At 41.6% G+C, this 25,639-nt stretch overlaps 1 protein-coding gene across 1 annotated transcript in view; it reads left to right on the forward strand.

Moving 5' to 3' along the window:
- Positions 1–25,639, forward strand: part of ATF6 (activating transcription factor 6) — a gene marked incomplete at its 5' end in the record, with an annotated part of 214,184 nt that overhangs the window by 6,230 nt on the left and 182,315 nt on the right. The window contains 5 exons of the mRNA XM_044267818.1: positions 7,383–7,459; positions 10,262–10,349; positions 12,251–12,357; positions 20,864–20,993; positions 21,823–22,026. Of these exons, the coding sequence (XP_044123753.1) occupies positions 7,383–7,459; positions 10,262–10,349; positions 12,251–12,357; positions 20,864–20,993; positions 21,823–22,026 (606 nt within the window). The remainder of the gene's footprint in view (positions 1–7,382; positions 7,460–10,261; positions 10,350–12,250; positions 12,358–20,863; positions 20,994–21,822; positions 22,027–25,639) is intronic.

Consider the following 25,639-nt stretch of genomic DNA (forward strand, 5'->3'; position numbering starts at 1 on the left):
CACCACCTCCTGTCTTACCAGCTCACTCCCTTTTGCTTCCATCAATCCCTGCAGTCCTGCTGAGACGCCGCCATCTTTTCCCTGCTCCCCGTTTTCTCCATGTCATCACTTCCCCCTTACGCAGTTCAGTTCCGTCGGCTTCCCTCGCTCGCCCTCACAGTACCTTGTCTCTCGTTTTGTAGTCCTCTCTTGGCTGAGCCACGAGCTTGGTTAAATCTAACAGACTGATGATAGTAACCCGCACCAGGCCTTCAGGTGTGGCCTGGCGGATCATATTTGCCTGGATCTCATTCTCCCACTTCGATGGTTGTTTGTATCAACCTCCTTCTCTCTTCAAACCTCTTTCACCTCCTCCCCCTTCCTTTGAATCGGAAGAGAGCTACCACAGTCTCCCACTGTCTCATCCACCACTTACCAACATATTTACCTTCTCTTGTTGGGAACCGGTGGCTTCTCGCTGGAGCCTCTAGTGCTGTAGATCCCTCCTCCTCCTCAGTCAAGAGTGTTGCGCAGCATGTCTTCCTTCTGTTCCCTGGATGGCATCACTTCCCTCTCTGCTAGGTCGTCTCCACTGGTCAGTAAACATGTGGTTGTTGGTCCTGTTCAGAGTCAAGAAAAAGCCCTCCAAACCTTCTTGGGTGTTACTTCTCCTCTAGCTACTACTACATTTCTCTTTATTTTATAGCACAATTCTTTTTTTTTTTTTTTAAAGATTTTATTTATTTATTTGACAGAGAGATCACAAGCAGGCAGAGAGAGAGAGAGAGAGGGAAGCAGGCTCCCCGCTGAGCAGAGAACCTGACGTGGGGCTCGATCCCAGGACCCTGAGATCATGACCTGAGCCGAAGGCAGAGGCTTTTACCCCCTGAGCCACCCAGGTGCTCCTATAGCAGAATTCTTTTTTTTTTTTTTTAAAGATTTTATTTATTTGACACAGAGAGATCACAAGTAGGCAGAGAGGCAGGCAGAGAGAGAGGAAGGGAAACAGGCTCCCTGCTGAGCAGAGAGCCCGATGTGGGGCTTGATCCCAGGACCCTGAGATCATGACCTGAGCCGAAGGCAGCGGCTTAACCCACTGAGCCACCCAGGTGCCCCCTACAGCACAATTCTTAAGAGCAAAAATAAAACCATGTTCACTGACCCCAGTTTCTCCTGTCTCATTGTCAGTGAGCAGCCGGGATCCACCCCTCCACCAAAGCCGCTCGAAGGTCACCACTGACTTCCATTTTGTTAAACCTGGTGGCCATTTCTCATATTACTAAACTGAGAGGAAGTAAATGAATACTTGGTCAAGGTCAGGTGGGAAAGCTTGCTGAGAAAGTTAAAAGTAATAGCTCCCATAGTTACTACTGCAAAGGGACATCTAAATATTGGTTACGTGAGACTGGCAAAGAGGACGTCGGACTAGACAGTGGACTTTAGAGTTGTTTCAGAGGGGACCAGCCCCGAATGTTCGGTAGATATACGTTACTAACCTACTTTCAGTTGTTTTTAAACCACCGAGGTTTTTGTTAAAAAACCACAGCGAATGAAAAGATCACTACAGGATACCCTGTATTTCCCTCATCTAGATTGACCAACTGTTAGCATTCTGCCCCATTCAGTATTACCCATACTTCCCTCCTCTTTCATCATCTGAAAGTAGGCTACAGATAATACGAAACTCCTAAACATTTCATCATTTACTTCCCGAGAACGAGGAAATAGGTATTTTTAAGCAGCATGAATTCATACTAATACCTACAGGTCAAAGGCAGTACCACAGGGTTCTTTCTCACCTTCTCACATTATATGCTTACATTTTTTTTTCTTTTTCTCTCTTTTTTTTTTTTCCCTGAGATAGAGGTTTATTGGGAGAACTTATGTCCAGGGAATCCAGGAGTGCCCGACTGGACAAAGCATTCACTGCTGAGTTACATTTCTTTTCTGTGAAAATCCTGATTCCCAATAATATCCTGTGTTTTTACTGTCTCACTTCAGCTGCTCTGTTGAAAATAGACTAAAGGACAGGCAAGGGCGGAAGCAGGGAGAACATTTGGAGGCTACTGTAGCAATCCAAGAGAATTGCAGTGGTGGCAGCTGAGGTAATGGCAGTGGTTGGATTATGGAGATATACAAATACATCTACATATACAGATGTATATACACGAACTTTTTTTTAATTTTATTTTTTTTAGAGAAGAGTCAGATCACACGTGAATGGGGATGGGCAGAGGGAGAAGTTGAGAGAATTTCCAGCAGACTCCCCACCGAGCAAAAGCCAATAAACCTATGTTCAGTAATTAATGTTTCAGTATTTTATTTTATTTGGAAGTGATCTAGCTAGTCAACAAATACCCATCATTTAACTTATCTTAGTAAACATCAAAATTTCAAGTTACCAAAAAGATTTTGCAGACTTATTATTTTTTTCTTTTTAAATATTTTACTTATTTGAGAGAGAGCAAGAGTGCACATAGGAGTGCAAGTGGGGGTGGGGAGCGAGACAAGCAGACTCCGCACTGAGCACAGAGCCTGATGCGGGTCTTGACCTCACAACCTGGAGATCACAACCTCAGCTGAAATCAAGAGTTGGACATTTATTTATTTATTTATTTATTTATTTATTTATTTATTTATTTTTAAAGGTTTTATTTATTTATTTGCCAGAGAGAGAGAGTGCACAAGGAGCCAGAGTGGCAGGGAGAGGGAGAAGCAGGCTCCCTAGTGAGCAGGGAGCCCAACGCAGGGTTTGGTTCCAGGACCCTGGGATCTTGAGCTGTGCTGAAGGCAGACACTTAACCGACTGAGCCATCTAGGTGCCCCACACATATTTTTTATTTAGATGTTTAAATTTTGAACTACTTTCAAAACTAAACAAAACAGTTGCATACCCTTCACAGAGGTTCCCTGTTAAATTTTATTGCATTTACCTCATTTCTCTTTCATTAGCGTGAGAAAGAGAGATGTGTTGACCCATTATCTTTAAATACTACAGTATGTATCCCCTCTTGCAAAGCAAGGATACTCCTGTGTTACTACCATGTCCTCCTTCCATTCAGGAAATAAACACTGACATGTTACCATCCATCTCACAGACGCCATTCAGATTTTGTCCTCTGTCTTAATGGCTCTTTTTCCTTTCTTGACGAGAGTCCTACCTGCAAACACACATCACTTTTACTTGTCAGGTCTTAATGTCCTTCAGTCTGGAACGGTTTCTTAGTGTTTTCCTGTCTCTTGTGTCCTTGACAGCCTTAAAGAACACAAGTCTTTTATTCTCTAAGATGACCCTAACCCCAGCTCTATCCGTGGTTTCCTCATGACCAGAATCAGCCCATGCATCTCTGGCAGGAATGCCAGAGAAATCCTACTATGCTGTTCTCAGTGAATCATTCGGAGGCACACTATGTTGCCCTGTCCCAAGATGAGGTTCATCTTAATCATATCTGCCAGGTTTCACCACTGTAAAGTCACTGTTTCCCCTTTTGTATTTGATTCCTGTTTTGGGGGAGATACTCTTGACATCACACCAGTGTCCTATTCCTCGTTAAACCTCCACCCACCACCCCCAGCCTCCATTGATAGTTCCTGCGTGTATCAACTACCGCTCTAATGCCAAATGATAATTATCTCTGTCATTCTGTCTGCATTTATTAGTTGACGTTGTACTGTAAGAAAGAGCTTTCTCTGTGTATGTGTGTGTATATGTATTTATTTCATTATAGACCCACTGACTCCTGTTTGATTCAGTGGGTTAAAATCTGGTACTCCCATTTTATTTCAATGCTTAGGTTTTCCCCAGTTTGACCAGTGGGAGTTCATTCATATCAGCTCTTTTTTTTTTTTTAAGATTTTATTTATTTATTTGACAGAGAGAGAGAGAGAGAGAGAGAGAAATCACAAGTAGGCCGAGAGGCAGGCAGAGAGAGAGGGGGGAGCCTGATGTGGGACTCTATCCTAGGACCCTGAGATCATGACCTGAGCTGAAGGCAGAGGCTTAACCCACTGAGCCACCCATGCCCCCCCGCCCCCATATCAGCTCTTTTATTCTTCTGGCATATTCCAATCATTCTCTCAGAATTTCCTTATTTTCTGGCATGAGAAGATTTTCCATTCTTATCTTGCACATTCCCTGCTTCAGCTCTGGAAATCAGCTAGTTCTCCAAGGAGCTCTTTAATGGACTTTCATTTAGTAGAGGATGGCAGTTAGTATCCAAGATTAGAGCACACAGTATTTTCACTGCTACTGGGATATCACTGTTCTAGGACCTTTGAGCCCACAGAACTAGGACACATATGTGTTTGTATCTATATACACAAGTATACAGACATCTGTGACTCTTCTGTGTACATATATTTGTTAGAAGTGGGCTCATATCAATACTTCCAATGCCAGTCCAACATCTTAGGGTTCTTTTAGGTGTTTTCCTTTCCATGTTGTGCATCCACCCTTTCTTAGACAGTGAGAAACCTGACTTTAGGTATTTTAGATATATTTGATTTGCTCAGTTGACGAGGTGTTTGTCCAGTGTCATTATGCTTTTAAACACTCAGGCTGCCTCTTCCATCTACCGTTTTGTTCTCCTTCCTACTGCCCCATTTCCTTGGGAGCCTGGGCTTGCTGCCACTGACACTGGACAGACCCTCTCTCATACCATCCCATGTTCTTGGCTACCAGGCACATTGCCACAGGTGCTGACACATAGAGCCCCACATCCTCGTCGCCCTGCTTTCTTAGAAGCTGACATCTCAGTGATGGGAAAAATACAGAAGAAAAGGAAAGATGGGAGGGGAAGGAAGAATAGGAAGGAAAGGTAAAAATCAGATTATGGGTATATAGCTTGAAGACAGAACTGATGGGATTTGCTGATAGTTTGAATATGGAGAGTGAAGAGAAGTAAGCAGTGACTCCGACCAGGGTTTTGGCTTGAGCTACTGGGAGAATTGAAGCATGATTAACTGAGATGAGGACAGAGCAGTAGAGGGTTTGGTGGGGGTGATCAGGAGCTGAGTTTGGGGTAAGCTAACTCCGAGACCTCCAAGAGGAGGTGTCCAAGAGATGTACTCCGTATACATGTGCATCTTGAGGTACAGGCTGGAGATGTGTATTTGGGAATCCTTGGCATATAGATGCTGTTAAAGCCACGAACTCAGCTGAGATCCCCAAAGGAGTAGAGTAGATAGAAAAGTTTATGCTGACCAGTTTCATGCCACGCGATGAGGAGGAACCAGCAAGGCGGGGTCAGCCAGTGAGGCGGAGGGAAAGCCAGGTGAGTGTGGTCATTTGGAAGCCAAGTGAGGCACGTGTTTCAGTTAACATGAAAGGGTCAGCTCTGTCCAGTGCTTCTTGATAGGTCAAGTAAGACCTTGAATCTACCATTGAATTTAGCAACGCAGAGGTCGTTGGTGACATTAATAACCATTTGTGTGTGTGGGAGAGGAGCATGGTGAAAACAGGCTCCAGAAAGAAAGGGAGAGGAGAAGTGAGAGGCAGCAGAGAGAACTCTTCAAGGGTTTCAGCCTCCCTGTGAGGTACACAGTCCCAGTTAACTGCTTAGGTGTTCTTGGCTCTGCGACCAAGGTTTAGGTCATCCTTTTGTGAGAGTTGTATGAATAAGCTCTCGTTACTGCTACACAGAATTTTTCGCTAGGTAGTATTTTGCTGTAGGTTGGTGAAATGGTTCTGTCACTGGCTGAGTGAACGGTGGACTGACAGGTGGCGTAGCTTCTGTATGTGTGACCTGAGGAAGTCACCAGAGCAGTGTCAGTGGTGTGACGCTAGGGAGTACAAAGGCAGTCTTAGGTTTGGAAAACTCTCTGAAGTTCTTGAGATTCTAAAAATGTTGGAGGCAGTGGACACATCACAGGTATGGTAACCAGCTGCTTTTGGTCTTTTCTGCATCCTGACCATCGCTGCAGGAAGTTTCAACCTAGTTTGTTAAGGGATATTTTCTGGGTCCTTAAATTTCTTGGTTTATAATGAGATCTTATCCAGAAATTGGAATTAGTTAGATTTGCTGAAATAAATTTAATGGTTTAGATAAGTGAGTCCTTTATTGTTCAGCTAGAAAGTTGGTTGAACCCCTGACTAAGACTTGGATGGCAAATACTGTCCATGGGCTGCCATATTCCTCTTCTATAATCACTGCTGATCAACTGTGGTACGTTTTTCCCTCCCGCCCTCCCTTCCTTCCTTCCATTAGTTTCAGAGGTAAGATTTAGTGACTCATCAGTTGCATATAACACCCAGTGCTCATTGCATCAGGTGCCCTCCTTAATGCCCATCACCAGTTTATCCCTTCCCCTCACCGACCTCCCCTCCAGCAACCCTCAGAGTTGCCTCCTCTGCTTCCTAGAGTTCAGCGTCTCTTATGATTTGCTGTCTCCTCAATTTTCATTTTATTTTATTTTTTTTCCCTTCCCCTATGTTCATCCGTTTCTTAAATCCCATGTAGGAGTAAAATTGTAAAATTGTATGGTATTTGTTTTTTTCTGACTGACTTATTTTGCTTAGCATAATACCCTCTAGTTCCATTCATGTTGTTGCAACTGGCAAAATCTCATTTTTTTTTAAAGATTTTTATTTATTTATTTGACAGACAGATCACAAGTAGGCATAGAGGCAGGCAGAGAGAGAGGGGGAAGCAGGCTTCCTGCTGAGCAGAGAGCCCGATGTGGGGCTCGATCCCAGGACCCCAGGATCATGACCTGAGCCGAAGGCAGAGGCTTTAACCCACTGAGCCACCCAGGCGCCCTGCAAAATCTCATTCTTTTTGATGGCTGTGTAATATTTTATTTTGACACCCCCCCCATCTTCTTTATCCATTCATCTGTTGACAGACATCTGGTCTCTTTCCATAATTGGGCTATTGTGGACATTGCTGCTATAAACATTGGGGTCCATGTGCCCCTTCTGATCACTATGTTTGTATCCTTTGGGTCAGTACCTAGTCGTGCAGTTGTTGGGTAGGGTAGCTCTAGAGTGTTTGCACCAGTTTGCACTCCCACCAACAGTGTGAGAGGGTTCCCTTTTCTAACCAAGGTACATTTTCATGTTGAGCTCAGATGTAGCCTCAGAATTCCTGTTTGTAATGTTCTAGAAAGTCACTTATCATTTAGTGCAGTGTGACCTGACATAAAACTTGTTCATTAATCCTTGGTGAAAAGGTTTAGATCACAAGATAAAAATGATGTGGAAAACAATACATGAATTAGAAATAGCTTTGAATTGGTTGTTGTTCACACTGCTAGAGTTTATCAGTAATAGTAATGGCTGATGAGAACCCGTATTAGAGGTGGCATAGGGATACAGTGCTTATTCTTTTGTTGAAACACTGAATTGACAATATCTGTTCTTTTCTTTTTTTTTTTTTTTTAAATCTCTGCCCTTTTGTACAAAGATTCTGCACTGTTTGCTGAACTTGGCTATTTCACAGACACTGATGACCTGCATCTGGATGTAGCAAAGGAAACTTACGTAAGTATTTAGTAGGGGAGAATTATTGAATAATGTGATATTTAATCTTTAGTCTAATTATTGCAAGATGGTTTCAGGATAACAGGTTTAGGGTAGTGGTTTAAGTTTAAATAATTTAGTATTTAAGTGTGAAATTTAGCAGCCACTTTTTACTCAGTAAATTTAGGATTGCAGAAATTGCATTGGTCTTGGTGGGAGAAGACTTGTATTCTGAGTTTACTTTTGGCCTCAGGGTTGGATGACTTTGGACAAATCACTTAACTGCCTACTTTTGGCTTTGTAGGTAGTTTGCTGCATAAGGGAAACGATGATGTTAAAGAGTGTATGTGAGTCATGAATCCAGTCAAGCAGAACTTACCAACTTCCTTTTTAAAAGTTACGTATCCTTAGTATAGAAAGCTCTGAAGTTTAGACGTGTCCTTACTTTTTGCCTGTGAATGGTTAGAAGTCTGTGTAAAAGCTATTATTATAGCGCTTTGAGTCCTCATAATATCTTTCCTTTTTTGTGTTAGTGCATAGTACATTGGCCTATAGAACTCTTTCATTCTGTCATATTCTTGAATGGATGAGGCGCTGTTTCGCTTGGGAAGTAATTTAATTGAACAGAGTGATTTTATATGTACATCAGTCAGGTTGGATCTTTGTTTCTTATTTTTTAAGCCCTTATTATGCTGAGTACAAAAATATGTAATGCCTGCTTAGTGAGTTTGTCAAATATTTCTCAAAGAACAATTTAGCAGATCGTATTTTTTTTAATCAGCACATGAAATTTTAATAGCTTTTGTTTACCTTATGAATGTTTGAGAGTGCGATCTATTGATTAAATTGGCTTTTTTTTTTTTTAAAGATTTTATTTATTTGACAGAGAGAAAGAGATAGCAAGAGAGTATGAGCAGGGACGAGAGGGAGAAGCAGGCTCCCCGCTGAGCAGGAAGCCGAGTGAGGGGCTCAATCCTATGACCCCAGGACCATGACCAGAGCCAAAGGCTTACACGTAATTGACCGAGCCCCCCACCTGCTCCAGATTGGCTTTAAATATTGGGCGGTTACCTAAGCAACTGATACTCATTTACAACCTCTACGGCTAAAACTACCAAGTTACCATCCAGTAGTTAATTTGAAGGGTTCAGGGAAATATCCTCATTTTGTAACTAACATCCTTACCTTACACAAGGCAGTCAGTCTTTCAGTTCCTTAGTTTTTCTAGTATGAAGTTAAGGGATTGGATTAGATGGTGTCTGAGGGCCCTTTCTAGCTTTAAAATTGTGTCATTCTCTTCCACACGTTAGTAGTTTCCCATGAGAAATCATAGAAGAGTCAGAATATAGAATATAGAAGCATAAATATGTCTCACTTTACATGAAATAGACCTGTTAGGTTTTTCTGACAGATAAAAGCCTTACGCTCTAAAAGGTATTTGACTGTTTTGGCTGAATACTGAGGAAGAAGCTTCCTGGAGTAGGTCATGTCTACTGTTGTGCCTGTTAGAAAGTATTACTAGCACTGAGGAGGCTTCATTTCTTCGGTTAAGAAAGTTTAAGGATCTGTTGGGTTGCTGAAGATAAAAGGCCGCTTCATTTCTGATTGCGTAAGGTTCAAGTAAGAGAAAAAAGCAAAGGGGGTCGATTTAAAAAGGGGTTCTTTCATGGTTTCAGTAGTATTTTTTTTCATGTGAATGTCCACACACTCTCTTTCTACAACTTGTACCAATATTTACTTAGTTAAGGGCAGTGGGATCAAACTGTTCCCTTCTTTCCTTTTGTTCTCAATAAAAATAAACCACAAAAGAGACATTTTGAAATAATGTTATTTTAGAAATTATCACCAAATGGTTGTTAATAATTAAAAGACTAATCTCTACTTTTGGCCTGTAACTTACTTTCTCTACTGTTGCTGTTTTATTATCTGTTATATTAGGTTAATACTGACCACCTTTGACTTTGTGGTACTGTGTGTATATTGTTTACTTCTGTTCTTGTCTCCATACCCCTGGAGACTTAAGATAATAGCACTGCTTGACCTCAGACTCACGTGTGGCAGTACTTTATTTATGTATATAGTATAAGATGACTTCAGATGGCCCGGAATATGCTTATATTTAAGTAAAAAAAATCATCATCTAAATGAAGAAACTAAGAGTCCCTCTAAGAAGTGTATTGACTTCTGTTTGAGAAACTTAGTTTTACCTTCTTCTAGGATTATAAAAAAAATTAGAAATTTTATTTTAGGAATTTGAAAGGTACTGTACAGTAGAAAAAGGAGGAAAATTACCCATCCTATGGATCTCTTTTTTCTTAGATAACCGTGTTAATATTTGGGATAACTGAAGGTTCAGCTAAAGTCTCGTTACAGTTCTTGCATGTCTTTTGGCTAAAATCTATATTTTTCTTGTTGCTGTATAAAGATGATGTTGTAAGTAGGCATTTGCTCTGCCTTGTTTTCATCAATGGTGATGGGAAAATGTACTCTGCTGCATCTCCCTTATGACAAAGACATATTTTGTGACTCTTGTAAACGTTGGTTCCCGTGGAAGAAAATGACACCAACTGAATCTTTTAGATGTTGAGTCCGTTACCTCCCTGGTTGTTCCTCCTGTGTTTTATATAAGTGGATTGGCTTATCTTTAGGCCATGCAAGGTGTATTATCAAGATGAACCGATTGACATAGAAAAATTATTTTAACTGAGTTGAATTTCTAATATAGAAATTATATTATTTATGGCAAATTGTGTCTGATAGTTTGATTTCTAGATCTATATATTTTATTCTTCTAATATCCTTTTCCTGATTTGAAACATACAGGAAAACAATTTTGATAATCTTGATTTTGACTTGGATTTGATGCCTTGGGAAACAGGCATTTGGGACATCAACAACCAGCTCTGCACAGGTAATGATGTATTTCATTGGTAAAAATCTTAAACAGATCCATTGTATTTTGTAGTTTGGTATTAGTCAAAATTACGTGGGGTAATTGGGCTACTTTGATGGGTTAATAAAAGCCAGGGATAGATATTCTACTTCTCATGGGGCAGTACACACCTAAGTTTCCTACCCAAATGGATGGAAAGAATTTCTTAGCTATATGTTAGTCACATAGTGATAAAGAAGTCATATCAGAAATCCTGATTTTGAATTCTGTGTAGTATCTTTATAAGAGGTTAACCTATTTGAGAACCAGACCGAATTTAGGGAATCAAAGAAAACTTGGGATTATCACAACTTAGGAAGGTGGCGTAGGGGTCCCTTGCATTTGATATACATACTTCTGTGGAGGGGGCACTTTCTGTCTGATGCTAGTATCTTTAAGGGGTCCTGATGAAGTAGGTTTTGGATGTGCTGAGAGAAGCTGGGATCTAGAGCAAACGGTCACTTGTGGGATGAAGTTGATGGGAGGAGGAAGAAACCCCTTTCTCCCCTCTCTTCGCTTTAGTATCCTTCCAGTATCCTCCATTCATAGGACGTAAAAGGGAGCCAGCTGAGACGTGTCTTAATGTGCATCACAGACTGTAGATAGGCAGTGGACTTAAGAGCTGAGAGACAGTGGGTAAGTCACCAGCACATCCTCCCACCCGGATTGCAGTCCTCCCTACCCGCCATGTCCCAGTCCCCTATTTTATGTGTTTGCGTGTCTTGCTCAATGCATATCTTCCCTCGTAGACTATGGGCTACCCAGGGCCAGTGTTCTGGTTACTATTGTCATGTTACAAACTACTATAAAACTCAGTGGCTTAAAACAACCACCATTTTATTATGCTTCCAGAATCTGTGAGTCAGGAATTTGGATAGGGTACCCTGAGAATGGCTTGGCCCTGCTCTGTCATGGCCAGACCTCAGCTGGGAAAGCTTGAGTTGCTTGAAAGTTGGGGCTCGCATTACCTTAAGGTTTCTTCACTCACATATCACTTGCCAGGCCCGAGTGAGTTGTGGCTAGCGCTGTCGGCTAGAGCACCTGCACACGGCCTTCCTGTGTGGCTTGGCTTCCTTTCAGCTTGGTGGTCCCGCGGTAGTCAGACTTCAGAGGCTCAGATGGTAGCGTTCAGCGCACAGAGTAGAAGCTGCATTGCCTAAGTAACCCAGCCTTGGAATTCACGTAGCATTACTTCCATACTCTGTTGGTTGAACAAGTCTTAAGCCTACCTTGATTCAAACCGAGGAGAAATAGATGCTACTTCTTGATGGGAAGGGGTAAGAGAACCTTATAGATGGTAAGATCTATAGATCTTGAGGGATGCTAGCTATTTGGCAGCTAACTTTGGAAAACATTGCCTGGGCTGTGGTTGCTCAATAAAATTTTTTTTTTAAAGATTTCATTTATTTATTTGATACAGAGAGAGAGATCACAAGTAGGCCGAGAGGCAGGCATGGAGGGGGAAGCAGGCTCCCTGCTGAGCAGAGAGCCCGATGTGGGGCTCCATCCCAGGACCCTGAGATCATGACCTGAGCCGAAGGCAGAGGCTTAACCCACTGAGCCACCCAGGCGCCCCAGTATGATTGAATTGTAAGAGTAGTTTGTACCCTCTTCCTTATTTTATTTTGAGTTTATAGTGTCCATTGGGACTTTTTTTTTTTTTTAAAGATTTTATTTATTTATTTGACACAGAGAGATCACAAGTAGACAGAGAGGCAGGCAGAGAGAGAGGAGGAAGCAGGCTCCCTGCCGAGCGGAGAGCCCAATGCGGGACTTGATCCCAGGACCCCGAGATCATGACCCGAGCAGAAGGCAGTGGCTTAACCTACTGAGCCACCCAGGCACCCACCATTGGGACATTGTTACTTCATGTTTTTCAGTTAAAGATGTTAAGGCAGAACCTCAGCCACCTTCTCCAGCCTCGTCAAGTTGTTCGGTCTCCTCTCCCCAGTCAGTGGACTCTCACTCTTCAACTCAGCATGTTCCTGTAAGTAGCCAGTCTTCTCCGGTGATGTTGGTCATAACGCTGTCTGGGAAATACGCATATGGTGGAGGCCCTTACCGTTTATGAAGTGCTACCGTGAGCCTTATGATCTCATTTCATCCCGAGGAACCTGAGTTTCGAGGAAGGGCCTTAGGAGAGCCCGTAAGTTCTTGGTCTGGTTTTGCCCTCCTTCCCTGGTGTTCTTGCTTTCATCTTGCCTTCACAATTTCATTGTTGCACTGGTTTTTTTGCACTTCGCCAGTATCCTGTATTTTTTTATTTATTGCCTTACCGTCTTCTCTCCCTGCTGCCCTCTCTTCTGCCTGTCAGAATATATGTTCTTTGAGGACAGACTCCAAGGTGATCTGATTTGTAACTCCTTGGCAATAGAGCCTAGAATGGATTTTTTTTTTAATAATTTTTTTTTTAAGATTTTATTTATTTATTTGACAGACAGAGATCACAAGTAGGCAGAGAGGCAGGCAGAGAGAGAGGAAGGGAAACAGGCTCCCTGCTGAGCAGAGAGCCCAACGCGGGGCTCGATCCCAGGACCCTGAGATCATGACCTGAGCCGAAGGCAGAGGCTTAACCCACTGAGCCACCCAGGCGCCCCTAGAATGGATTTCTTAATTCAGGAATGCTTAGTACTACCTTTGAAAAGGCTTTTATAAAAATCTGGTAACTTCTTAAAAGGCCTTCTGTTCTCCATCCACAGAAAAGCTCAGAGGGTGGGAAAAGGTACTTAAGGCAGTGGACTTAAGAGCTGAGAGACAGTGGGTAAGGGGGAAACTGAGAGACAGTTTTGAATGGGGGAAGGGAAAATTTAAGAAGAAAAATTCAGGGGTGCCTGGGTGGCTCAGTGGGTTAAGCCGCTGCCTTCGGCTCAGGTCATGATCTCAGGGTTCTGGGATCGAGTCCCGCATCGGGCTCTCTGCTCAGCAGGGAGCCTGCTTCCTCCTCTCTCTCTCTGCCTGCCTCTCTGCCTACTTGTGATCTCTCTCTGTCAAATAAATAAATAAAATCTTTAAAAAAAAAAAAGAAGAAAAATTCAAATTAGTATTTTAGTACATTATATCTGCTATAAACAGAGGTACCTTCTTTTCAGATTCAACTTGTAGCCAACTATGAAATCTGGACGGTTCAGTCCAGTTAATGTCTCTGTGATTCACCTTCTCTGCTCCTGCCAGACCATCATCATCTCACTGGGATTAAGTTAGTAGGATTTTACATGGCCTCTCTGCCTCCTGACCACCACCCGCCTTGCCCCCGCCCCCCGCCGTCCCCATCTTTTCTTAGCAGAGGAATCATCAAAGAGAAGTCTTCCAGAATTACAAATTTGATCATGTCAGTCTTTTGCTTAAACCTTGTAATGACTTTGCAGCCCTTACAAGGATGAGATTCAGATTCCCGGAGTACTAGACCCTTCGCAACCTGGCTCCTGCTTACCTTCCGGGCTCCCTGTCCCTTCCTGCCTTCACCTTCCCCTTCTTACCCGGTGGGAGCTCCCGCACTCTCCACTCACTCAGCAACTGTGCCAGGCACTGTTGAAAGCCTGGCAGTGAGTGAGAGCAGCGAGTTGTCGATTTTACACTTGTAGGTTTTTGTACATGCTCCTCTGCCTGGAATAGCCCTCGTTTTTTATCTTCCCTTGTGAAACTCCTATTCATCCTCTTTTAGTCCCGGTTCAAAACCACTTCCTCTGTGAAGCTCTTCTCTGATTGCTACCATTGGAAGTTCTCCGTCTCACAATTTCTCCAAATGATTTAAATTTTTTAAAACTTAATTTATCTTGAAGTCAGAAGTATATAATAAGGAATTTTTTTTTAAAGATTTTATTTATTTATTTCACAGAGAGAGAGAGAGAGATCACAAGTAGGCAGAGAGGCAGGTGGGGGGAGGGGGAAGCAGGCTCCCTGCTGAGCAGAGAGCCCGATGTGGGGCTCCATCCCAGGATCCTGAGATCATGACCTGAGCTGAAGGCAGAGGCTTAACCTACTGAACTACCCAGGTGCCCCTGTTCAAAGAATATTTACAGAAGCCTGATTTCTGTCCTTTCCTTCCCATCCATCCTTACGCGAAAGGTAGCATACCCTGTACCTTGGTCTGCACCTTGCTGGTGTAACTTAGTGGTATATCTTGGAGGTAAGACCAGTTTCAGGATCTTTCTCATTCTTCTTCATGGCTGCATGGTGTTCCACTGTGAGGACGTATCATGCTTTCTTTAGGGATTTCCTTATTTGATGAATCTTTGTGTTCTCAGTCCTTTTCAGGCTCAAATAATACTGTAGTGAATAAGGTGTTACTTAAGTCACTCCATATTTTCGCCACGGCGTCTTTGGGATATAATCGTAGAAATGAGATTGTTGAGTTCACGGTGAATACATTTGTAATGGTGTGGATTGTAGCCAGATTTCCCTCCGCGGGGTCATGCGGTTGTGTGTTCTGACCAGCAGCGTGTGAGAGGGCCGGTGTTCCCATTGTTCCTGCACAGCGTGCTTTGTTGTCTCTTTGTTTTATTCTAAGTGTGCTTGAACAGCTTCTCAAATATTTCATATGTATAAGGCCTATTTTATTTATTTTTTAATGAACTGTCTGTTCAAATTTTGGTTCACTTTTCTATTGGATTGTGTTGGTCTTTTTCTCCTCAAAATTTTTAAGTTGTTTTATTACATATTAGGATTATTAGTCCTTAGTTTGTGAAGTAAGTTAACAAGTATTTTTTCTCCAATTTGTCATTTGTCTTGATGTTTTCTGTCTGGTGTTTATTTTCTCCAGGCATACTTTTTCCCATAGCCAAATTACCAATCTTTTATTGCCTTTTTTTGGGGGGGGGTCATTCAGAAGAGGGTTTTCACCACTGAGAGGTTATAGTATTTTTATTTGTGTTTACATCAACTTTTTGTTTGGAATAATCTCAAAGTTAGAGAAATGTTACAAGGACATTACAAATAACTATTTTTTAAAAAATATTTTATTTATTTATTTGACAGACAGAAATCATAAGCAGGCAGAGAGGTAGGCAGAGAGAGAGAAGCAGGCTCCCTGCTGAGCAGAGAGCCCTGTGCAGGGCTCGATCCCAGGACCCTGGGATCATGACCTAAGCTGAAGGCAGAGGCTTAACCCACTGAGCCACCCAGGCGCCCCACAAATAACTTCTTTTCCCTGAACCATTTGAGAGTAAGTTGCCAACCTGCTTATCACGCCCAAATACTTCACTGTCTACTTCCTACAAGTGTGGATGTGCCTTCTGTGGCCACGGTACCATCACTAACATCAGGAAATGAAAGTGGACGCATTACGTTCACCTAGTCCTCAACTCCCACTTAGCTTGAGCCGGTTGTCGCAGAGATCTCCCTCAGACCAGCAACAGAGCCTCGTGTAGGATCCAGCTTCGTGTTTGGTTGGCTTGTCTCTTTCATTTCCTTCAGGTGAAGCGATTTTTTTTTCCTCAACTGTCATGACCTTGTCACTTATGGAGATTAAATACTAGTTATTTTGTAGAATGTTCCTCAGTTGGGTTTGTCTGATGTTTTCCTAGGGGTTAGATTCAGGTTTTGTAGCCACGGCAGGAATATCACCGGGGTGACGCCGCATCTGTCGCATTTACTTTCGATGAGGTGTCACACGATTTCAGTTTGTCATTACTGATGACATTCTCTTTGTTCACTTAATTAAGATAATGTCTGCCAGGCTTCTCCACTGTGAGGTTGTCCTTTCTCGCTTTGCCATAAATAAGTATTTTGTGAGGAAGTACTTTAAAATGATGTTTAAAAAAAAAAGTCCAGTTTCTCCTCAAAGTTTAACTTTATCTGTTTACTTTTTTTTTTTTTTTAAGATTTTATTTATTTATTTGACAGAGAGAGATCACAAGTAGGCAGAGAGGCAGGCAGAGAGAGAGAGAGAGGAGGAAGCAGGCTCCCCGCTGAGCAGAGAGCCCGATGCAGGACTCGATCCCAGGACCCTGGGATCATGACCTGAGCCGAAGGCAGTGGCTTAACCCACTGAGCCACCCAGGCGCCCCTATCTGTTTACTTCTTTATATCAGTGTGGACGTCAGGGTTTCCTATTTTATTCAACAGGTTGTAATCCATAACTGTTATTATTCTGATTCTCATGCTGTCCTGGATTTGGCCAGTGCAGCTCCCTTCCCACAGACCTCTGTGTTCTTTTAATATGTCTTTATTGGGCTTTTTGATAGTCAGGCTGACCCGGTTTGGATGTTATCACCCTGTTCTGACTCCCAGCGCTGGAGCGTTCGCCCCAGCCACATCCCCGCACTCTCTCTACCCGACTCAGGCTGGACTCTGACACTCGACTAGCCCGGCTCTCCGGAGGCATGGATGTTGGTCTTGCTCTGTCGCATCTAGTGGCTTTAGGGTAAAAGTACTCAGCAAGGAATATTTTTGTTTGCTTGTTTGTTTATTCATTTGTTATTTATATTCCACAAGTGAGTGAAATCCTATGGTCTTTGTCTTTCTCAGTCCAACTTAGTTCACTTAGCTTAATGCCTTCCACGTCCATTCATGAGCAAGAAATATTTTCTCAGTGGCTGTTAGTACATATTTTGTAAGGTTTTATTTTTATTTATTTATTTTTAAAGATATATTTATTAGTGTACTCAAGGGGATGGAGCAGTGGTGCAGAGGGAAAGGGGGAGGGAGAGACTCTCAAGCAGACTCCCTGCCGAGCTTGGATCCCAATGCAGGGCTCCTTCCCATGACCCTGAGATCATGACCTGAGTCAAAGTCAAGAGTTGGATGCTCGACTGAGCTACCCAGGTGTCCCATAAGGTTTTTAAAATTAAATTAAATTTTTAATTGTTTTTGAAAGATGTGGCCCAAGATTGAGGCCTGAACAGCACCATTTTTTTTTTAAAGATTTTATTTATTTATTTGACAGAGAGAGATCACAACTAGTCAGAGAGTCAGGCAGAGAGAGAGAGGGGGGGGGAAGCAGGCTCCCCGCTGAACAGAGAGCCTGACATGGGACTCGATCCCAGGACCCTGAGATCATGACCTGAGCCAAAGGCAGAGCTTAACCCACTGAGCCACCCAGGCGCCCAGGTTGTATTTTTAATTTAGATCTCTGATCCATTTGAAATTATCCTGGTGTATGATGTGAGATACAAATCTAATTTCATCTTTTCCCAAATGACTATCAAAAGAATGGTTTCAATACAGAAAGTTCATCTTGTTCTCACTGGTTTCAATCTGTAACTTAAAATGGTTTAGGTAAATAGCGCTATTATATTAGATCTCTTTGTATTTCTTTTAAAAATCAACACAGTGTTTTTAAGATCAGTTCATATCATTCTGTGTGCATGGTCTGTTGCATTGAACTGCACAGCACCTCACGGATGTGTTTACCAGGTTTTACCTGCATCCCAGTGAGCGTTGTCAGAAATGACCTTTTATGGGCCTGTGTGAGGAATCCTTCGGGATGCAGCCCAGGGGTGGAACTGCTGGGTGGTCGAGTGCACGTGCTTCATGGGACCAGTGCTGCCACTTGCTCTCTGGTCACCTGTGGTAGTCTGAAGTCCCGGCCACAGTGCTTCCGGATCCTTGTAGCTTCTCTTCGTCGCTAGTGCTCAGTGCTGCCTGGCCTTCTAATTTTTGCCAGATGGTGCAAATTTTTTATTGTTTGTTTGGTTTTAATTCACTTATCTTTGATTACTGATTGTTTTCAACATTACATGGCCTTTTGGATTTGGATATTTTTTCTTCTCTGAATTGTTCATTCCTATCCTTTGCCAGTTTTTCTATTGAGTTGTCTTTTTCTTACCCACTTGTAAGAATTCCTTCTGTCATTGAGATAGTGACTTTATTGGGTGTAGATATTACGTGTATTTTTTTTTTTAAAGGTTTTATGTATTTGAGAGAGAGAAAAAGAGTGAGCAAGAGTGGGCAAGCAGGGGTTGGGGTAGAGGGAGAGGGAGAAGCAGGCTCCCCTCTGAGCAGAGAATCCAATGCAGGACTTGGTCCCAAGACACTGGGATCATGACCTGAGCCAAAGGCAGACGCTTAACCGACTGAGCCACCCAGGCATCCCCTGCATATATCTTTTTACTTTTTATTATATATTAGCTTTGCAGTCTTTATTGAGTAGAATTTCTAATTCTGAATACTCAGATTCATCTTTTTTTCCCTTTGTCTTTTTGATTTATTTTTGAAGTTTTTTTAAAGAAGTCTTTCTCTGCTTGTAGGCCACAAAGATGTTCTCCTGCATTTTTTTTCTATTAACTGCATGGTTTACCTTTCACATTTAGATTTCTTAATACCTTTATTTATTATTTTTAGAATATTTTATTTATGTATTTGTGAGAGGGATTGAGGTGAGGGGTAAAGGGAGAAGCATACTCCGTGCTGAGTAGGGAGCCCGATGGAGGACTTGATCCCAGGACGCCTGGATCATGACATGAGCTGAAGATAGAGGCTTAACTGACTGAGCCACCCATGTGCCCCAAGATTTCTTAAACCTTTTTTTAAAAACTAAATTTAATTTTTAATTTTTAAAATTTTATTTATTTATTTTTTAAAAGATTTTATTTATTTATTTGGCAGATAGAGATCACAAATAGGCAGAGAGGGAGGGAAGCAGGCTCCCTGCTGAGCAGAAATCGCGATGTGGGGCTCGATCCCAGGACCCTGATATCATGACCCGAGCCAAAGGCAGAGAGTCTTAACCCACTGAATCGCCCAGGTGCCCCAAATTTTTTATTTTTTAAAAGATTTTATTTATTTAGGGGCTCCTAGGTGGCTTAGTCGTTAATTGTCTGTCTTTGGCTCAGGTTACGATCCCAGGGTCCTGGGTTTAAGCCCCAGGTCGGGCTCCATGCTCCACAGGAAGCCAGCTTTCCTTTTCCCACTCCCCCTCCTTGTGTTTCTGCTCTTGCTTTCTCTCTCTGTCAAATAAATAAGATATCTCTCTCTCTCTCTCTCTTTTTTTAAGATTTTATTTATTTGACAGATACACAGCACAAGTAGGCAGAGCAGCAGAGGGAAAGGGAGAAGCAGGCTCCCTGTTGAGCAGAGAGCCCAATATGGGGCTTGATCCCAGGACCCTGGGATCATGACCTGAGCCAAAGGCAGACGCTTAACCGACTGAGCCACCCAAGCATCCCTTCTTAATGCCTTTAGACTCTGCCTTACTGTGTGGTTTTAGGTAGGGATCTAGTCTTGATTTTCTCTAAGTGAACCAGTTTCTCCAGTTGTATCACCTTTGCAGTCATTCTGTTAAAGAATATCTTATGTTTGGTGGCGCCTTAGTGAAGTTATCTTTTATGTATCTCAGTTAAGTTTTGAAATTTTCTTTATATAGGCCCTGTACATTCCTTAGAAAATTAACTCCTAGGTATTTTATAATTGTTATAGTTTTTGTGGTTGAAATCTTTTTTATTATATTTTTAAGTGATTATTCATACAATATTTTCATTGTGAAGTATTTTTTAATTGGTTTTTATATGTGTTCCAAGTAGACAGCATGTCACCTTACAAAGGCACTTCTGTCTCTTCTATTTTAATACTTACTCCTTTTATTTCATTTCTAGTATAATGATATTTGCTAGAATTATAGAAAAAGCAGTTACGTTTCTTATTCTGGACTTTAATGGTATTGTATTTAGTATTTCACCATTAAGTATGACATTGGCTATGCAATTATGCCTAACTTTTTTTTTTTTAAAGATTTTATTTATTTATTTGACAGACAAAGATCACAAGTAGGTAGAGAGGCAGGCAGAAAGAGAGGGGGAAGCAGGCTCCCCGCTGAGACGAGGGGCTCAATCCCAGGACCCTGGGATCATGATCTGAGCCGAAGGCAGAGGCTTTAACCACTGAGCCACCCAGGTGCCCTAGCCTTTTTTTTTTTTTTTTAAATGTTAAGAAATATCTTTTAAGTATCTGAGGCCACAAAGAGATTTGTATTCAGATCTACTGAATGTTAAAAGTCTTGGAAAATGTTGTCTTTATACATCTCTGTATTAACAATTCATCCATTAAATAAAAGAAAATGGTCCTGTTCCTTTCAGTGTTTGTCTTTCTTTCAAAACATTTGGGACAAAGGCAGTGTTAATAAATGAAAAAGAAAAATAGTAAGAATTACTCGTTTTGAGTTTCTTATAAGACTACTAAATTAGAGATTAGAGGAAAGGATATTGGCATTTTAACCTTAGTCTTATACCAGACATTTATATGGCTAGGAACCAAGTAAACAGCAAGTGTGTGGGAGGAAATATAGGAGCAGATCAGTGCTTCTCATCTTTAATATGAGAGGATGACTTAGGCATCCTCTGCAATTTGAATTATTTTTCCTCTTGTATTGATGGATAATGTTACTTTATCCACAGTCTCTTAGTACTCAGTAGGTAAAGTTTCTAATACATCATACCTTTGCCTTGAAGTTTTTCTTGAATGTTTATCTGTTAATGTATAGATCTTGCCTCTCTGAGCCATTTTCTGTTCAAGAACTACATTCTTCTCCATGAACTTGTTTGTATTTTATTTTGCTGTAGGAGGAGTTGGATTTGTCTTCTCCTTCCCAGATGTCTCCCCTTTCCCTTTATGGTGAAAGCTCTCATAGTCCCTCCTCAGCAGAGCCCCTGAAAGAAGATAAGCCCATCGTTGATCCTGGGAGCAAAACTGGTATGACTCCCGTCTCCGATCTTCTGTTCTTTCTAATTTGGACTGAACTTAGGTTCCATTTTTAAAAAGAAAATATTGGATTATGTGCATGTTTATTAAGCTGGCTTTTTGTTTTTAAACAAGTGGACCTGTCTTCTTTAGTTGTATTGTCTTTATGGGTGAAAAATGCTTTAAAGTAGATATAGGCCTCATCATCTTCAGGAGAGAATTCAAGGATTCAGTTAAAGATATTGAATGTGAGGGCCATTTGGGTGTGACATTTATTACCTCTTAATCTTCAGGCCTTATTCAGTGATTTTAGCTATTCTCTACCAGTTGTAATATCCCAGCACTGCAGTGTGGTCGTCCAATGAAAGTCATCATTTTGACCATCAATGTGGTCAAAAAGGAAGGCTCATTTGACTTCCACTGTAAATAAGTCATGACGATGTACTGTACATGGTGCCTATGGTTAGTGATACTGTGTTGTCTATTTGATTGCTAAGAGATTAGATCTTACAAGTTTTCATCACAAGAAAAAAATTTTTAACTGTGGTAGCAGATGTTAACTAGATTTCTTATGGTAATCCTTTTGTGATACAAATATCAAATCATGTTGTACCCCTGAAATTAATATAATGTTATATGTCAATTATACCTCAAAAAAGGGGTAGACCTCAGATGAAGGACTTTTCTTGAGTCCATTAAGTTATAGAATAGCTAGGCTTAAACTCCGGGTAGGGACAGTTACTCAGAGGTCTAGATAATGTGTAGAAAAAGGTGTATCATAGAATCTGTTTTCTAGGAATTGCTTTCACAATGATCTGTTGTTTGTTTGGATTTTCTCCAGAAAATGGACTGACTCCAAAGAAAAAAATTCAGATGAATTCAAAACCTTCAATTCAGCCCAAGCCGTTATTACTTCCAGCAGCACCCAAGACTCAGACGAACTCTGGCGTTCCAGCGAAAACCATCATTATTCAGACATTACCCACGCTTGTGCCCTTGGCAAAGCAGCAGCCTATTATCAGCATACATCCTGCGCCCTCTAAAGGTACCTGAGTGGAGCTGGACGCTGCGTAGTTTAATTGGTGGCCACTAAGGCTTGTGTCACGTCATTTGTTTTAACTCAGGTTATAATTTCTGAGCACCGGCTGGGTGCCAGGAATTGTCCTTGGTTTTTGAGGATGTGACAGGTGATTAACATGTGATTCTTGTCCTAACAAGGGAGATAGCTATCCAGATGAATTATATCAGATACTTCTTTTTTCTTACAGTTTTTGTTTTTTTTTAAAGATTTTATTTATTTATTTGACAAAGATCACAAGTAGGCAGAGAGGCAGGCAAAGATCACAAGTAGGCAGAGATAGAGGAGGAAGCAGGCCTCTTGCTAAGCAGAGAGCCCGATGCAGGGCTTGATCCCAGGACTGCTGGATCATGACCTGAGCTGAAGGCGGAGGCCTTAACCCACTCTGCCACCCAGGCACCCCTTTTCTTACAGTTTTAATTATGAAAACACCTGTCTGTCAGGATGGTAGTTTTATATAACCACTTGTAATGAAGAAGAAAATCCAGGAAACTTTATTGGCACCATTCTGTCCTGAGAGTTTTGTGTCCCTGAACTTTTGTTTTTAAGGAGAGGTCAGTATGTAAATAGCGTTACGGGTCTATAGGTGAGTTTCGGTGATAGCATGAGGCTCTTCATCCTGGCAGAGGCAGCATCCTTTAGTAAACGTGATCTTGAGTGAGGGCATGAGGAAGAGAGCTCAACTCTTGACTTCAGTTAAGAATGTGTGTGTTTCCGTACCGTGTCCACCAGATGGCCTCCCATCCTCAACTCTACACGAATTGTAGTATTGGAAGAGCATGCTTGAGGATCTGGTGGTGCACAGATCCAGGAATCATTTGCATGTGGAGATGTCTTAGGCAGATTATCTGTCATTCTCCTCATACTGATGTGTGTACACAGGAGTAAAGGAGAACCCAATCGACTTTCTTTCCCCAGATTTAGGGCTAGGTCTCAGTGGTGTATGGATTGTAAACAAATGTTTCTTCTATTGCGGTGTTTCCAGCTCTAGGTTGTCAGTTCCTTTCTTTGGAGCAAGAAGATCAAGTTTTAATGAGAGCACGGTCATAAATTTGATTTCTAGTTACTCTGTTTTATTCTAAGGTCATGGACAATATAACATTGATAAAGAGAAGAACTAGGTGGGAGATTGGACGAGTCTGTGAAAAATCCGTCCAAGTCTGCCAGAACCCTAGACAGACCTGGAATACCGGCCCTTTCTGTACAGGGTCAGAACTGCTGCTTTTTTCATGTGAAAAATAGCAGCCGATAGAAGAGGTGTTCTTGTGGTCTGTGAATGGATGTTAAGTGTTCATAACTTGAAATAAAATGTAAGATTTATTGTATGTGTGGACTTTTCTCAGGATAGTCTCCAAAACTTTCATCAGGATCTCAGAAGGGTCTGTGTCTTCCCAAAGGCTAAGAATGAATGAATGAATGAATGAATGAATTTATTTTTTAATTATTTTATTTTATTCTTTCAGTGTAAGGCTAAGAACTGAAACTTGAGAAGAACCTCATTATGGTTTCTTAAAACTCTAGTGTAAAAAGCGAAAGCCGGACATTAATATGACTAGTGTGTGAAGCAAGGGGTATTCCTGAGAATTTGCTCTTAGTAGACCATGTTCAAGTGATAGAAGACAAACCATTCTTTTCTGAGCAGTTTATCAGGTTCAGAAACCCGTATCATATGTTGCTCAGAAACCCGAGTCATACGTTATTCAGAACGTCAGTGCCTGCCCATTTTTCTGAAGATGGTATTTATGTTTGCTAGTATAAGATACTTGCGTGTTTTTCTAGTACAGTCCGGAGAGTTGGTGTGGCTATAACATACAGATTTAAGTGTACGTCTTCCATTTATTTGAAATAAAGTGGTAGAGGGGAAATACAGGAGAGGCATTTTATAGTTAATCAATGTAAGTGTCAGTAGTAAATACTTTACTATTAAAAAAGAAGTTATTTTTATAGGATTAAGTTCACATTCTCTAACTTGGAAGTAAAGCCCACCGTGGTTTGGCTCAGATTTCATTTTCTAACTTTACATTATAATCACTCCTTTTTATAAACCAACTTCCTCTTCTAGCCCAACCAATCTGGCCACTGTCCCTTGAATTCTCTCATTTTTTCTAGTTTCTTGGCTTAGACCATGTCTTAGACCTGTCTGCCTGAAACAACTTCTGTAACTTAAGTCTTGTACATCTCTTAAGGCTGTTAGGAGGAGTGCAGGGGAGAGATGATGAAAGCCTGGTGTGTCTGTGGAAGTGGAGAGCCAGGATAGAGGGTGCAGAGGTTAAAAAGTGCAGAACCGCAAGCTTGGCAGTTGGATGGTTGGAAAAGGGATGAAGGATAGAGAGGAATGTGTCCTATTTCTTGGGCTTGTCGGGTAGATGATAGTGCAGATCATTGAAATGGAGGATGGAGGTAAACTCACTTGCCCCAGGTCATTCTGCTCCTGAGAGGTAGAGGCCGACCTGGAGCCCGGGTGGTCTGGCTCAGGGTCTGCGCAATTGGTCAGGCTACTAGATTTCCTCTAAAAGAATGTGCAGATGTGCTCCTTGACCTCCAGAATTCTGTCTAATTGGGGAGTTAACATATTTACAAAAATAAATAGCAGTGACCGTGAGAACTAATGAGTTAATAATACGTATAGTGCCCTTACAGAAGCTGTTACTATATAGAAATGGAAATTAATAATAGTAAATAATAGCTAACATTGAAGTTCTTGCTGTGTGGCACTGTTGTGTTTAAGTGCATTATCTTGTTTAAAAATTACACTGGTTCTGAGAATAGGTACTATTACTGTCTTCATTTTATAGATGAGAACATTAAGACAGAGAGGAATCATTTACCCCAAGGCACACAGCTATGTTATTTTAGACAAAGTAGGCATTCAATAAATGTTTGATATGTAGTTTGAAGTCTTTGAAGAAAGTTGAAAAGGAATAATGCCTGTCACACTCGGTGAGTCATACAGAGTCAGAAGTATTCAGCATTGAATCTAGCTGGGTTCCTTTAAGGGGGATTACCTGTAAGGTAAGGACGTACCATTAAGGGTGGACACACCATTAAGGTATGTCATATCTGAAAGGATTCTGAGCATGCTGCAATGGATAAATAGTCTTATGGTTTTCCTTTTTGACTGCCCTTTTGTCCTTTTCATACTAGGGGCAGTAGTTCCTGTGTTCAGCTGCTAACTGTTTAAGGCCCAGAACAGTGCTTTGCAATGCGTTCTGTGATTCCTGAGCATCTAGCGGGCCAGTGTTTAGCAAGTCATCACAAGAGTTTTTTGTTTTCTTGAACATGTTATAATAGAAGTTTCTCCCTATTCTGTCTTGAACCCTGGCTTGCCTAGAATATTTAGAGGATCCTAGAGTTAGATGCTACTAGGTAATTTGAGGATAGTTGGGCACCATGGGATGTTCATCATAGAAAACAGGAGGCAGCAGTGGCCTGATAGGACTGGGAGCCACTTGGGTACACAGACCCTGCCTCTGTGTTGCCCCATCTCCCTCACTCCATGAGGCAGTTCTCTCAGCAAGGAGGCGGTGATAAGTACACAATGGACAGTACAGACTTGGGTTACTTTTCTAAATTAGTTTTA

Source organism: Neovison vison, chromosome 10, assembly GCF_020171115.1.
Source record: "Neovison vison isolate M4711 chromosome 10, ASM_NN_V1, whole genome shotgun sequence".
NCBI classification, from domain to species: Eukaryota; Metazoa; Chordata; class Mammalia; order Carnivora; family Mustelidae; genus Neogale; species Neogale vison.